Source organism: Betta splendens, chromosome 5, assembly GCF_900634795.4.
Source record: "Betta splendens chromosome 5, fBetSpl5.4, whole genome shotgun sequence".
NCBI lineage: Eukaryota > Metazoa > Chordata > Actinopteri > Anabantiformes > Osphronemidae > Betta > Betta splendens.
Window position 1 is genome coordinate 13,360,478 of NC_040885.2, and position 16,316 is coordinate 13,376,793.

Here is a 16,316-nt window from a genome sequence, read left to right on the forward strand (position 1 = left end):
ATAATAAACGAAAAAGAAAATACTTTATGGTACAAAATCCTATTCTATGACTTCTTTTAACTTTTCCTTCTTTAGCTTCCATCCGTCCAAGTTTTCATCATTCTTCTCAACTCTCTTCTCCCTCCTGCTGTCCTCTATATCACTCAAACTTTTCCACAATATTTGCTGCCCAGCTTTGTCCAGAAAATTAGGAAACTTCCCTTGGGCACATAAAAATGTCCGCTGTGCATTCCTATACTGTGCCCAGTAATCTCTCTTTGGCTTTGTTGAGAAAATGATTTGTTCCTCCAGGAGACCTCGGCTCACAGCCCTGAGACGTTACTGTTTGATTTCCTGCGTAGGTTTTTAGAGCTTTTTGCTGGGGGACCAGGGCTCTGGCTCCAGTGCCATTTGGCAGAGACCCCCATGGGCTCCTTTTTACTTTCTTGTGCTCTCTGTTAATTTCATTACTTTCGCTATGACCTCAATTATCAAAGGCTCTGGCAGTGACATTCTGCTTAACAGAAGGAGAAGAAACCTGCTTAACGCTCAGTCTTAGTGGGGAAGTGAGAGGTGGCAACAGCTTTTCTGACAGGGTTGAAAGTCTGACTGCGTCCGTGTACATCTGTTGGATCCTCTGTCATCTGAGCATGTTAAGAAAAACTATGGTAATTTTGTAAAATAATGCATGTTTATAAAATATGAGGGGTTGGATTTTATAAATAATGTCTGATATATTTTTGCCAATGCTAATTGCCGACCACATTTTTACTTATCTTTATCAAAGCAAGAATTTATATTGTGAAAATGAGAAACGTGAACAATAACAAAAGACAAGAGAAGTTTCCTTGTAGAAACCTTAGGGTCAAATGCAAACAGTCATATTGTTTCCATATCCTAGTTTTAGTCAGTAGTATATTAAAGAAAAAGAATCCCACCCTTCGAGCCCTTCACGCTTTCACACTCAGGCAGCGCAGAGGCATGGGGAGTCAATATGTCAGCGTTTATGGATGCCCTGCGGAGCTGCACAGGGCTGTCAGGCCCCTATTCATGCTCTAATGGCCCCCTGAGGAGCTCGTCTCTCTGGGCTGAAAGGGCTGGGAGGCCCAGTGGACGCCCTGTTGTTGAAGGTGAGCATGCGCTCTCATGGACGCGCCGTGCCTTCATCCGTATGACAAGAGCCATAAAAGAGCATCGCTCTCGCTGCTTCTCCCTCTCTGCTTTCTCTTGCGACCCCCCCCCCCCCCCCCCTCCCACTTTCTCCCCACCTCAAAAAGAGAAAAGGGGACTAATTGTTTGTTGTGAGAGCCAAAGATTAAATAGCCTCCCGTCTTTCTTTCTTCTTTGCCTTTTTTTCCTCTTTTTCAAGCCCCTGCTTCTTTTCTTAAGAATGTGATTCCGTCTCAAAAAGGAAAGTTTGGGAATTTTCTTGTGGAATGTCGATGCAAAACAGCCTGAAACTCTGACCATCAGAGTAATGTGTTTGGTAGCAAAATCATTTTTAATGTCATTTAGGATTTTTGAGACGTTGAAAGTTGGTTTTGAAACAGAAATTGACAAATTTTGAAGCTCCTTTTTTCTTAACTTTTCTTTTTCTTTCACTTTCACCAACACCAGTGGACGCTTGAGACATGCGCTCTCAACCCGCAGCCACCTGCGCTAGACCAGTAATAAACAATATAGGCATGAGGCAAAGTTAAATGACACGTGTTCTTAAAGGTGAGCTAAGATTGATTTTATTTTAGATAGCGATAATTTTAATGCCCTTGTGTATTGCTGCAGATGTCATTCAGATTCAATTTCAGGTAAATGTCAAATTACAACCAGGAGAAGGTCACTGACAACCAGAGGAAATTGATGATGCTTTTAAGCATATTACTAAGCCAAACTTGATTTTATTCAAAGATTCTTCTTTACAAATTGTTTACAGTTTAATGTGAATATTTTAAGGTAATAATATAAATAAGTTCCTTTAAATATAGCTGGAACTATGCTCACTTTTAAAGTTTTGTTTTTGTTTCCCACTGACAGAAAGATAACTACAGGAAAAGATTATTCATAGAGAATGTGTCTTTAAACCATTTGTGTTATCACTGTCGTCTATCTTGTATTCACATAAGGTTCCTATCTCAAATACATCCTTCGGTAAATGCTTTGAATCTCATGGCTCCCTTAACTTGGCAGCCCCTTTGGGATGAACAGGCAAGTGCATTAAGCAGAGATGCCGCACCATTCTCAGAAAAATGCAAATTGGGAAGTTGTTAGTTATTTGATGTTGCAGCACGATCCCCCCCGCCCCCGAAACATCCCTCCACTCCAGTGTTGGTTGTTGAATCGCATGCAGTCCTGAGGACAGGCAGGGCTGTTTATATGCAGGCCTGGAGCAGCAAAGACAGCACAGAGACAGATGCATGTCAGAGATAGCAGATCCCATCTCAGGCAGATGCCTCTTATCACAGGCCTGTTTGCATAATTAGCCCTTTTGATATTCACCCCCTCTGACTGACAAAAAGTATAATTGCAGTATCAACTACGACAAAAGGTAGGCACAAAATAAACAAGTCAACATAAATAGGGAGAAAAGACGCGGTGTTATTTTTGTCCTGTGGGAAAAAGAGGGAGGAAAATACACCATTTTTAACTAAATCTGCTGTCAGTCACAGTCAACTGGTGTGACTCGGTGCTCAGAGGCTGGTCCTGTGAATGCCTGCAAAACACAGAGCGTGAGGCCTGATTGTAATTATGCTGGAACTAATATGCTTTTCAAAATGAGCCATTATGAGCTAATGCTGCACTGCCAAAGCCCTGTCTGTTTTTGTCCCTCTGTCTTGGATAGTTTGCAAAGGTATGGCTGATATTGAGGCCATGGGTTATGATATCAGAGGCAGTGTGGCTTGGGTGAGCGCTACTTTACTCAGAGCTGATCCTGCTCACAGGTGAGTAAGGGAACACCTGACACCTGCAATGCTCCAAAGCCATAATAGTGATTGTTTTCTGATGATTGTTGCAGGTTTTAATTTCTTGTACAACCACGAAATACTTGCTTTGTTCCCAACCTTTTAGTTTTGCAACGTATGCTGTAGACTTCATTTTATGCTGTTTGTATTTTGCTGTGCTTTTCAACTGATGGTACATTTGAAAGCTATACATTAATTCACCCTCCAAGCTTGTAGACGTGATGCTCACTGATGTTTTTTGGTATCGTAAACCTGTAACCTTACAAATCACTTGGTTAATTGCCAGTATTGAGTGGACAGCTGCCTGTTTGAACAACATTACCGCAGTCTCTTAGGGGTAATGGTGAAGAACTGAAGGAGTCTGACTGGTTGCAGGGAGAGGAGAAGAAGGGCTGGAGTAGCAGGTGGGGAGGGGGTCGGAGGAACACGGGTGATGAGGATCCCATCTGCCTGTAGTCTGAGAACTGTCTGAGGGGTCAGTAATGGAGCATCAGGAGAGAGATCAGTCTTTAATCCTCGCAGTAACCTCAAGACTATTAAGTAGAAGCTGAAGCCCTTCAAGACCAAGAGTTCTGCTTTATCTGAAAGGTCCGGCCAGAATCAGAGTATTGTTAAAGCCGAGTGACGCCTCCGTGAAAGGATGTGACTGTGTCGTTGGTGTTAATTTTAAATAATAATAACAATTTAAGAAACAATTTAAAAACTCCAATTTTGCACTAGTTTCAGGTCAACTTGCAAAATTGCTTTTAAACGGTATAAAATAAAGTGCATTATCAATAGCTACGTCTCATAATGTACCGCTGCGACATGTCAGGTCAAAATAAAATATTCCTTTAAAAAACATGCTATGAATAAATAAAAACTTCATTACAACCCTTAAAGTAAAGGTAAAGATAATAGCAAATATCTCCAAAACTAATATTGTTTTTTTGCATCATGTTTCTCTCATCAGCCAGTTTCAATGCAATCAATTTTTTTAGTTATTCTTAGTCATTTAGACGAAGTTGCATGGAAAGTTTTGTAATTCTTGTTTTGGTTAGTAAATGAAACATCGAAATGTCTTATTCGAGGTTAGTTGCCATTCGGTAAACAACACCCGGTGTTAGGCAAGTAATCTATTTTTGTAGTCAGAGCAACGTGCAAAGCCGATTAATTGCTATTTATAATAGATGCATTTTTAAATCAATATCAGAGCAAAAGCTCAGAGGGCCCCTGGAGGAGAGTACATGGCAGTAATCATGCCCACTGGATGGCACATAATTAAAGTCTAATTGGACGATAAGTAATGCGACAAGGCATGTTTGGTTTTTCAATATCCCATGAACCTTTGAATGGATATTAGTGCAGGCGCATTATACAAAGGTCTAATCAGAGTGTACCTTTTTGTGCCAAGCGCACCATTAAGGAATTGACCTCGACAGGCCTGCAGGGACTTTGTTTGCTCAATCTTGTTTTGTCTTTGATTGTTAACACCGGCACATAAGTGACTAGTAAAGAGAAACAGGAAATGTAGTAAATGTAGTGTAAGAATGTAATGTTGTCTGTCTTCAATCTAACTTGTAAATATGGATGTATTCAGACCAGCGTGTAAATCATCGGCTCTACGCCCATTTATTTGAACACCACTGTACGTGTGTTAACCAGGCTTGTCTCACGTCATCATAGGAAGCAGCCGGCTGATGTTTCTGCTCTCTTTTCACCACATGTAGTCCGCGTACAGATGCACATGCTCCATGTGCCATTCCCACTTTCCCCTTACTCATTACAGGCAAAGCTGTTGACCTTGTGCTTCTGATTCATGTACATGTATAGGACCAGATGTGTTGGCTCTGCGTGCATTCATGGAGGAGGAAGCGCGGGCTCTTGTCTGTCTAGGTTTTTCGGTCTACAGCCTGATAGCATGCTACGTGAAAATGTCTCAAACAATAGGAGAAGGAATTTGAGGAGAACACTCTGGAGTCTGTGTTTGAACCCCTAGAGTATGAGTCTACTCTGTTCCCCGTGTCTCCCAGTAGGACACAGAGGTGACTTTGGAAAGTGATCTACACGCTACAGGGCTGGTCTCAAGTATTGTCATGGCGAGTTACTGGGCAAATGGATATACGCATCCTCATGAAAACCAACAAAGGGATATGTAGTGTATGTACATATTCAACTTTGTATGTTCAAGGGTGTTCTGCAGCAGAGTGAGCCTGTGCTTCAAGAATCAATCTTTATTAAAAAGGATAAGACTGAAGAATTGATTTAATGAATGCGGCCTCATGTCCTGCGGCCACATGTAATCCGCAGAGAATCATTGAGCACGAGCTCAGGGGGACAAAAAATGTTCGTAGACGACTCATGGAGTGGCCTGTAATGATAGTCTCCATATAATCCCATAATTCCTTGTTTAATTAAACTCTGGAGCTAGCCTTGAGACTCCGCCAGCTCCATTGCTCTTTTGTTCTCACAGTTGTTATTTGGAGGCTAGCTTTGAGTATTCTTTTGTCCACTTGTGTTGAAAGGTTTGACAGGAGCGAGCTACAAAGCGAGACCGGCGCTATAAAACACCAAGCAGACGGCAGCAGCTCAGTCAGGTAGCGCTCAGGTGAGCGCCGCAGCGTTCTGTGGCGCTGAATAGCACGGGGCCTCTGTCAGAAGCAGCAATCTCTTCATGCACCCTCTTCTTCAATATCTCCCTTTATTTTCCCTCTCCCACACTTTCTGGACTGTGCATGATGCAATCCAACAAGGCCCGGAGCAACACTGGCACATCACGCCGCCTTGTCAATGTCTCAATGAGGAAATTATGAAAATATGAATTTTATGACATGAAATGAAAAGGGCCATGTAGTTTGAATAGACATGCAGAGGAGGTGAAAATGATGCAATTTTCTAAATTCAGTTATAATGGTAATGTGCAGTGGTAATGCGTATTTGCTGTCAAAAATTTCCCTGTCGGCCTGGATTGTACAGCTTTGTGCTGTATCTATATTCCTCGAGCAAAAATTCAGCTTAGTTGAATGCCTAAAAAGTAATGTAAAATATGTTCTAATTCATTTAATGACAGCGGATGGAAACACACGGGCCTGAATGGTTTTGGTGTGATATTGTGTTCTATTTTATACACTTTGGCTGCGCTGTGTATGAGCTGTGTGCCCTGGGCCAATGAGCGAGAAAAGCAGGGTGAGGAGCAGCAAGGTGGCCTGTGCAGATTAACCCCTCTTCCCACCAACACCCCCACTCCCCCTTAACCCTCTGCCTTCACAGCCTCTGGGCCCCTCTCAGAGGCCGGATTGTGTATCAGGGCCTCTTCTACATTAAATACATTTCCACAGCTTAAGATAATATTATTTAGAGAGAGGTGCAGCTATCATTTGAATCTCCTGTGTTGCACATCCACCTCTTTTAACAAAAGAGGCTCTAAAATATAGATAATGGCATTAGACCTGCTCTAGTAAGTGACTCATTTTAGTTCACATTAGATGCTGTTGCCATTAACCTCCACTCAGATATTTGCCATTTGTTCGCACACAAATCACCCAGTGTCCCTTTGTTCCCACCTCAGTTAACCGCGCCGATGATGGTTCAGATGTAGAATCGGAGCCGGACTTGCCACTGAAGAGGAAGCAGAGGCGCAGTCGCACCACCTTTACCGCCGAGCAGCTGGAGGAGCTGGAGAAGGCGTTCGAAAGGACACATTACCCCGACATCTACACCAGAGAGGAACTGGCACAGAGGACGAAGCTAACGGAGGCGAGAGTACAGGTAGGACACGCACTGGCCTGAAAACACGTTTTCCCGATTAGTGGGACATTGCCAAAGAAAGTATGTGCTCCGTGTTTGAAGACGACCCAGGCCTGATCAATCTAAGCACAATGAGACAGCAATAAAATCTATAGTCTACGATGAGCACTACTCAACAACCAAAGCATTCACAATGGGATCAGTGGATTATCCATCAGTTGATGGGGAGCTGTCAAGATGACTTGATGCTTTTTATCGTACTGTATGCGGCATGTAGGGAGTTTTGCTTCTGTTTGCTCCACTTAGTCCTCGGGTTTGATTGTTTTGACAGTGATACTCCCCCTTTTCACACCTCAAACACTGGAACTTGTCTGACAGCCCGCTGCCCTGTGGGTGTGTGTACGACTGAGGGGAAGATGTGTACAGTAGAGTTATAGCGGCAGCTGTTCTTCCGAAGGCTGAGAGAGGGAGAAAAAAGAGGGGAGAGAAAGAGAATACATTCCTGATGGATTTCTCATTTCGGCCTTTGGCCAGGATCTCATCCCATCACTTTCAAGATCGCCGCTGCTTGTAAAACCCTCCACATATCACACAGGGTTCCTCATCCTCTCTAGGGACCATTTGGCCCGACAACAACATTAATCAATCAGCCACTAGTAAAAAAAAGAAGGTCTGGGGCACCCCTCTCCTCTTACCACGGCCATTCACACTCACTGTGAACCCCCCAAACTCCTCACCGCATGCTAACTGTTCATCACACTACAAACATGCAGTCGGGGTAACTGATTCCACACATGTCTTTGTCCATCTTGAAACTCCCTGAGACCCAAAGATGTCCTAGAATATATGTCTGAGTGCCTAATGCCTCACTCAAGAGACAAGAAATTTGTCCCATGGATGTTATAAAGTAATATATTAGGGTTTTTTGTGTATAAAAGGTTGATGAACTAAAAGCTACATCAATCACTTTTAGTCATAAATGCACTCACATTTGTTAATTTTGAAAGAAAATGAAATTTATTCGATAGCCACCATCCGGATGATGTTTAAAGTAGCCACACAACGCATTTAGAACATTAAGTAAAGGATATAAACAAATTCTAGTTTTCTTAGAACTGAGAAGAAACATATATAACTCAAATCCATATTGTATTTTAAAACACTTTCATATCTATACATCAAAGTAAGACAAGAAAACAAAGTGGCTGCTTTCTCTGCACTTAGATAATAAACTTAATTGATGTCATGTGAAAACCTGAGGAATTTCTGTTGTAGCTATAATTTGTTAATCCTGTTTACCTCATAATTTAATCTAATGCTTCTGAAGTCTCAAAAGGACAACTCAAACCCAATTTTGTTAGGAGGCTACAAAGAAAGTGCTGGAAGCCAATATACACAATGCATCCTAGTTGTGCTGCAGATCGGAGAGCACGTGTGCCACAATGTATCAGTTCATAACTAGAACATTTACGTTTTATAGTTCATAAACTGTCTCCGAGTGCTTGTGCTTTTAACAGATACTAAGTAAACAGTAACCTCTTAAAGAGCAAAAAAAATGTTTATGACTTTGAATTGGTTTGAACATGTGTGAGTTGTTTGTATTATATTGTTCAGAAAATGTCCACCACCTGGGCTTTCGCATAGGTGTCCGAATGACCCACCACATGGCAGGAGAGGAGAGGCCCTTTGGCCTGAGTGCAGAGATTCTCCAGCACAGCTGCAATGACGCATCTTCCAGATGTTGTCCAGGGGACGACTGCAGGCAGGAGGTGCTGGAGAGGTCTCAGCCACTTTGCTGTGATTTGTTTGTGATTAAACATGAAAGCGCGGACGCGTTGTTTTACGCTGGAGACAAGGGTGAGGTGCACTTGCTGCGTGGACTGCGGCGCCCAGAGCCGCGCTGTAAATTAAACTGCTAGATCTCGTAGAAGTGACGAGTGTCTGGCTTAGCCCTGACTCGCAACCCAAACTCATAAACAGAGCCAAGTCCCTTGTGTCTGCCCTCGCCAGCCATTTTAAGACCCTTTCACCATCCATCTTTATCAGCCCCACTGCCCCATTCAGCAGCGCCACCGGCGCTCATTCACTAGCACGAGCCCCGCCATGCTTTTTATCACCCCAGCTGACAAGTTGCGAGATGTGATCCATATCTCTCAGCAATTAGTTACAGACTGTCTTGGCAGAAGGGGCTCCTGCCAAGTGTACCTTCAGTATGTGTGCACTGCCACTTCCCATCTGATAACCTCTCAGTTCTAACAGGAGCAGGCAGCAAAGCCATTCCATGAGCCATTAGAGGGGAGAGCATCGTTCTGGTGTGTTCTGTCTCAGGAGTGGACCAGGTGGGCGTAGCACCGAGGAGACGGGGAGAACGGGCAATAGGCTGCAGGGTGCTGTAAATCAGGACACAGATGAAGCAAATTACATTCTCCTCCATTTAAAGCGAACTTTTAAAGAGAGCGACTCCTGAGTCTCGGCAGAGGCTCGATATCTCTGCATGCGGCCGCCTGCTCGCCTCGAGTCTGTCACATAGATCCTCTTTCACGACTAACAAACATTCTGCATGTAGCCATTATAGTTAGTAGAATCTAATAAGGTATGAGCATTGCTTTTTACGAGGCGTGCAAATCAATTCGGGGAAAAAGTTTCTCTCTTTATCTGAGGCTTGTGCTGCTCGTGCTGCAGGAAGCAAAGGAAGTCGACCTATATGGAAGCCGAGCTGGTGACGCGACAGTCGTACACGAACTCACGCTAATGCGTTTTAATGTTTTTTACATACCTAGAGAAAATACAAGCCCCTGCAATGCATCAGCAGCTCCCCGATTGTCACAATATCAGTGGAATACCGGCGGCAAAGCAGGAAATTACAATGAAGCCGAGCGGTGACAACCAAACCCAACAGGCAACTGTATTCCCGCCAGTATGGGTTTATGTTTCATAAAGGAATAAATAGGATTTGTGTAGATTGCAGGGGAGAAATTGTTGCAATGCATCAGTGTGAATGTTCTAACAGTTTCTTATTATTAGAATTTAAATGACTTTGGTACAGTGCTTCTGTACTCCTGATACTTATCAAGCTAATCCCACTCTCCTCTCAAATTCACACTCCTAGCTACTTTAATTAGCATAGTGCCAGTCTGGAAGGCAAGCAAGGAGGGAATCAGAGAGAGAGAGAGAGCGAGCGAGCGAGCGAGCGAGCGAGCGAGCGAGAGAGAGAGAGAGAGAGAGGGAGAGGGGGAAGAAGAGGGGAAGGAAAGAGGAGGAGGAGGTGTGAGGGTATTGCATGGTATGAGACAGAAGAGGATTTGTATGTTGAGGCTTGTTGCATCACCCCTCTGTGTTTTTGTGGATATGAAGTCAGCAGCACATTTTGTTTTGTCATTATCTCGGCTCGTCGCATTCATCTACGGAATGTTGCAAATTGGCTCCTGAAAGGCGTCACATTTTCAGCACTTGTCTTTGACAAAATAACGCACGGGGAATTGTCTGTACGGGGAATTTTGAAATATGAGTGATCCTATTTAGGGGTTTGTTTACCGCAGTGCAGTGTCACACGTTTGCAAAATATGCATTATCAAATATCACAGTCAATTACTAAGAATATTTTTTTCACAACTGGCAACAAATAGTACATTTAAACAAATGAAAACTAAAAATGTGTCATTCCTGGGTGATGGGGTTGCAGGTTTCTTATCCGATATCAGGTTTAACCCTGAATCCAAACCCTCGTCTTTGTGTCCTCTGGCGTCACCCTTTTGGGCCTCTGTGTGTTCCTCCAAACCGTCCTCCTTTGTCTCAGGAGCAGGGCTAAGCCTGATTTCTATAAGATGGGTTGTTGCTTTTCTACCCCATCCTTCCAAAAAACTTTCCTTGCAGTGCTCCAGAGATGCAGTGCAGGCTCGGCCAAGAGCACTGGATGCGGGGAAACCTTTTAGTCCATGAAAGCAAAACAGCAGCGAGCCACATGAAACCAGCCGCACACTTGTAGGTAGAAAGAAGAGACATAGAGGAGCGCTGCAGCTCTCTGTACTGCAGAGAATTAAAACGGATTGGGGAGAATCTGTGGTCCAAGGTGACTTTGTGATCAGGTTCCAGAGCGCAGGCTCAAATCCTCAGCTCGGGGCTGTGTGTTAGTCTGTGAGGGAGAAGATGTGTGTATGTATGAGTGTGTGTTTGTAATGTATGTATGTGGGTGATAGCGTACATGCACATGTTTATCCCAGTCTGTGCTAAAAGCCTGATGGTTGGGAGAAGCCGCACATGGACCACAAATGTCCAATTTACGTATGCAATATGGGAACGCCACATCCAGCGTCTGTAGTAGTTACAGGATATTTGATGGTTTAGCCAAGTTTAGCATGATTACTCTTTGTTAGTTTTTAGCCTGCATTTGGAAATCTAGGGAAATTAAGTGCATCAAATTGATGCTGGATGACTTTTCAAAACACAATTAAATCGTGAACACATAAACATTAAATAATGTTGATTTTTTTTTGGTTAGTTTTGCAAAGTAAACAATATTATAGATGCATGTAGCAATAGTGCAGCAGTAAAGTTAAGAAAATGGTGGAAAGCGAGAGGTGACTTGATCGTTTAAGTGTTTTGTGTGTGCCATGATTGAACACCTCCTTCCTAAGCTTGGATGACAAAGGGGGAAGGAAGTTAAAGTGAACATAAAAGAGGGGTGGGGTGAGCGGATGAGGTCGGAGGTGAAGTGGCACCGCGGGGTGGGGTGATGGGGAGTGTGTGGAAGGCAGGGCCGCGCTCCCCGGACCCCCTCCCCTGCACCAGGCAGCTGTTTGTCTGGCCCAGTAGGAGCTTAGTTCAGCTCGTGGAACACGCTCCACTACATCCCAATAGCAGAAATTTCACTGGAGCCACACACCACTTTGTTTTGCAATAGCTGTTTGAGGGATTCAAAAAGGGTCTTTAAAGGGGTTCGAGCTTGAGATGAAGATTTCCTGTTGGTTTTCCACCCAGGCCCAGTCGACACAGCCGTCGCCCGTTGTGTCTAATTTTCTTTCTAGTTCGCGCTTACAACTGCACTGAGCTATAAGCACAAAACCACCGGGTCCTGACAGACCCAGTAGCCGTGTGGGGAAAGAGCCCCATTCAAATTAAGATCTCCATTGGCCCGAGATCCCTTGTAGGCCTATAGCAGTTTATATGTATGTTTGTGCCTAGAAAAAGAAGCAGCCCCCGAAAAGCCGAGAGTATGTTGCCGTCTAAGTCCCCTTGAAAGTGTCCCTCTTTAAGACCTGTTTAAAAGGGACGCCCCCTCTTTGTGTCCACTGTTCTGTGTGGCGTATGGAGGGGCTTTTGTCCCTCGCTTTCATGTGCCCTCACAATGGCCTGGGCCGTTTGAAACACAACAGTAGATGAACTGCGCTGACAGTGTATTAAACTCTGATGAATTGCCTGTGCGAGGCATAGATCAGTGTCCTTCAACCCTTAGCACACAGCGGAGCTCAGGCCTTGTCTTGGTTAAATGGAACAGGTTGCTGGCTCTTTTCAAAGGCGCCTGATTATATTCATGTTTTGTTGAGGCAGAAGCCTTTTTAAAATGTGTAAATCTTTGCGTTTCTAAAGACTTCTATTTTTCCCCTTTTATTCGGGAAATTGACATTGTGCGTCTGTGGCGCTGCACATTTTGAGAGGACTTAGAACTCTGTGCATTAACTCTTACTAGGCGAAGACACTCCTTAAACTGACCTTTTTAAAGTTTTAGGAACCGAACTGAAACAGGCTTCTGTTTCTGGGCCTCACAAACATGGAGGCGTGCGATGTGCGGACCAGTGGCCTACTCCTGACCTTTAAATGACTTCTTCCCTCTGAAGGGGGCTTAGGACAGTGTGTTTACACAGATCACAGCTTCAGCCACTTAAGAGCAGCGGGGACGGGCCACTGAGCCTCTGTGGCAGCTCCCACAGGGACCGCAGGTTCTCTGCTACCGCCACTCACACTAAGCGCCAGATTAATCACAGGTAACAGGCGGCTCTGCAGGGAGCGCAGTCGCAGTGCAGGCGAATACTGCAAAAGCAGCAACAACCCGCATCAATCACCGCTGATCATAGCTCTTATTTTACTGTTGCTTGCACTTGTTCCCACAGGTGTGGTTCAGCAACAGACGGGCTCGGTGGCGCAAACAGGCCGGCGCTAATCAGCTAGCGGCCTTCAACCACCTGCTGCCAGGAGGCTTCCCACCGACAGGGATGCCGACTCTACCCACGTACCAGCTCCCCGAGTCCAGCTACCCCAGCACCACACTATCACAGGGTGAGCGTCTCCACGGGAAAACTAGCATCTGCGTTTTAATCCGATTTGGGTGAAGATTATACTAGCGTTGTTTATGTGTGGTATGTCCTTCATGTTATGTTGAACAGCTATATATGAACCATGTGCTGCGTATAAGAACCAGCGCAGGAAGTAGTGATTTGTATAATAGCATCTTACTGAAAAAAGCAAGGTTTGCAAGATTATCCAATGTTTGTAGTGTTAATTAGATAAATTTGCAGAAAGTACATTTGCTGTAATATTTTTTTCTAATTGAGCTAATAGTGAGAGGATTTAGCCTGAGCCTCAGTGCAGCTCGCTTAAATCCATTTTCATCCGTCCTCAGAGGGCAGCAGTACGTTGCACAGACCCCAGCCTCTGCCTCCGTCCTCCATGCACCAGGGAGGCCTAAGTGCTGACAGCAGCTCTGCTTACGGCCTCTCATCAAATCGCCACAGCTTCTCCAGCTACTCTGACACTTTCATGAGCCCTTCAGCATCCAGCAACCACATGAACCCGGTCGGCAACGGCCTCTCCCCGCAGGTCAGTTCAGCAAGCGCTCCCCCTGCGCCGCGTCTGCGCCTCGCTAGCGTAAATGTTCATTCTTCATCCTTCAGTTTGTCCCCTCCCCTCGTCGCACTCTTCAGACGACGTAATTGTATTTGACTTAAATTAAAATTCAGAAACAGCATGTTCAGCAAAATAACCACCAGTGTGGGCTTTTATGTTCATCTTCCAAAGCCCTGGATTTATTTTAGCTACTCTAAATTGCTACATTTGTAAAACAATTGGATTAACATCAACAAATTAAAATTCATCTTGATAGCACCAAGTACTCAAGCTGCTCCAAACAGAGGTTTTTCGACTTTCCTGGGACATCTAAATCCTGCGCAGCGCAGCGAGAACACACCAAGATGAAATAATTAACTAAAGCTTATAAATGCGGAATCATAATCTGCTTCACGTAATTGTCTGCAGCTGGAAGACGCGCGTGCTACGTGTGATTTCCCCCTTCTCTCCTTTTACTGTGCGATTGGGAGACGGCTCAGTTTACGCAGTGACAGAGGTGTTGGTTTCTCTTGCTGCTCTCTTCACCTGCTGCCCTTCACCTCCTTTGGTTTCTGGTTTGAATCCGCGCTGGGTCCCCGTTATCACACATTCATGTGTGTGTGCGATTCCGTCGCAGCCGTGTTAGTTTGCATTTTTAAAAGCGCTTGATTTTTAATCCTAACCTCCTTGGACACCTCCATTAATGAGCGATTAAATAAACCTCCATGGTGAGGGTTGAGCTTTAAGCGGCACAGAATGAAAAATGATTTGTATTGATGCAAATCGTGTGTACAGAGTGAATTATACACAATTACCCATCAATACTGGCCAGTCCTGCCCACCCTCACCAACAAGATGTGGTTAACAGGCAGAAAATAAGATTGAAATGGTGTGTAAAGAGTTGAAAATGAATTTCAATGCTGCATTTGTCCACAATTACCCCGTCGTTCACACGTGTTTTATTGGGAGTTTTTTTCTTCAAATATTTCTCAAAGCAGATTGGAAACATTCTTGGTATTACCCTCTTTCTTCAGAGAAGAAAGAATTAAGGATTTTGTGACAAAAAAGAGATTTTCTCTCCTGCTGGAGCGACGGAGGATAACATGGAGGCTCACAGCGTGTTTGATTGTTAATCGTGGCACAGGGGCTTTAACTGCTAATGCTCTCACTGCAAACCTGCAGAAAAACACCAGGAACATGGAGGCTTTTTTTCATTAATGGCTCTCTCTAATACTGGCATGGGGTGCACTGTCTCTTTCTCTCCCTCTTCACAGGCATTCAAGAATGTGTTGGGATATTAAACATTTCCTGTCATAGTGAGGATTAGGACAGGATCCTTTGGGCAACTGTACAGCATGGATTTTCAATATTCAATTACTCTAACCAGTGGGTTTGATTAAAGTCATCGCCATAACCCACCTGAAATGCAGTGTTTTTTATTCATTTATTTATTTTTGTTTTTCATTTTTGGGACACGGGGCAAACGCATGTGGTGGGGATGTTTTGATGTGTCACGCCGTGTCTGCGCTGCACAGAATTGAAATGTAGTGGACGCATGCAGAATGTTGTGTGGCATTCCTATCAGTCTCTCAGCATGGAGATGAATGCTCCCACTGACAGGGGAATCAGAGTTCACTCTGCGGTGCAGCGTCCTGCTGGGCCGGGCAGCTCCTATCGCTCCCGTCCTCTGGCTTCGTACCCGCAACATGCGCAACAATGCCCGCACTCCTCTCACCTTGTCCACATCAAACCTTGTTATGCTTCTGCTTGCATTTAGGCGAAATTTATTCATATCGACGTCCATTCGACACCTCTGAGTTTGTTTTTCATCACTCACAGCGTGTTTTTCCTCTCCTGTTTTCACTTCGCTCTGATGAAAAAAAAAAAACGCAACACAAAGGCACTTTCTATCGAGATGGAAATGAAAATTTGATATTGTAAGTTACAGACAGCATCTGTTTGCAGGAGATATGCATGCGCATTGGTATGTGAGAGTTATTTCTTCGAGTGTCTGGCATTGATGGCCTAGTGGTTGCTGTAAAGATTGACAAAAATTCTCTGATTCCCAGTAAATGGGCTGCGGTGGAGAGGTGCCAAGTCTGTAATGGAATCCTGCAGCGTTCAGCGGTCCCGACAGGAGCTCGCGTCCATCCCAATCCCATAACCTATCCAGACAGCGCACATTTTCCCATTACTGGCGGTGGAAAAGCCATCCGCACTCAAACTGGTCGCTGTCATTGTGGGATACTCAACATGTTTGGCTGGTTGAGGCAGGCCGTGTATTAGAGGTGGCGCGAGTAAAGCCGCGCATGGTTGGGCAAAAAAAAAAAGTACGGAAGCACAAGTGTGTTGTGTTGCTGGTCCCGTTTCATTTAGCCGCACAGCAGGCGTTGGAGAGGAAGAGCAAGGGCACGGAGGACGGGTTCCTGTGTGTTCAGCATCTTTGCCTGCAGATTTAAGCGCACGTTTGCCTTTTTACTTGAGGCTCGATGCTTTTTAATATATGCATTTTGACTGAAAGAGGCCTTTGTCTTGAATAGCCATCACGGTGCCTACAATTCATCAACTCTCATCCTCTGACTGCAAAACAAAAAAAACAATATTTGCTTTGGACCCAGAGATGGTTTGCTTTCGCAGCCAACACACTGTCATCTTTTAACAGCGTTGTATATATTCAACAAAACTCAAAAGAGCCCTTTAGATACTTTTGAAACGATTCTTTGAAGCGGCCTTCGTGGGCATTGCGATTGTAGCGAGACAGTTGGGCCGACTTCCTCATTATTGCATGACAGGGACACCTGCTGGGAGAGGAAAGAAAACAACTGCACCGCACTG

At 44.5% G+C, this 16,316-nt stretch overlaps 1 protein-coding gene across 3 annotated transcripts in view; it reads left to right on the top strand.

The window, feature by feature from the left end:
• The window catches only part of pax7a (paired box 7a), a 41,533-nt gene that overhangs the window by 13,449 nt on the left and 11,768 nt on the right, over positions 1-16,316 (top strand). For all 3 annotated transcript variants that reach the window (XM_029149653.3, XM_029149652.3, XM_029149654.3), the window contains exons 5-7: positions 6,484-6,683; positions 12,770-12,935; positions 13,279-13,475. In XM_029149653.3, the coding sequence (XP_029005486.1) occupies positions 6,484-6,683; positions 12,770-12,935; positions 13,279-13,475 (563 nt within the window). The remainder of the gene's footprint in view (positions 1-6,483; positions 6,684-12,769; positions 12,936-13,278; positions 13,476-16,316) is intronic.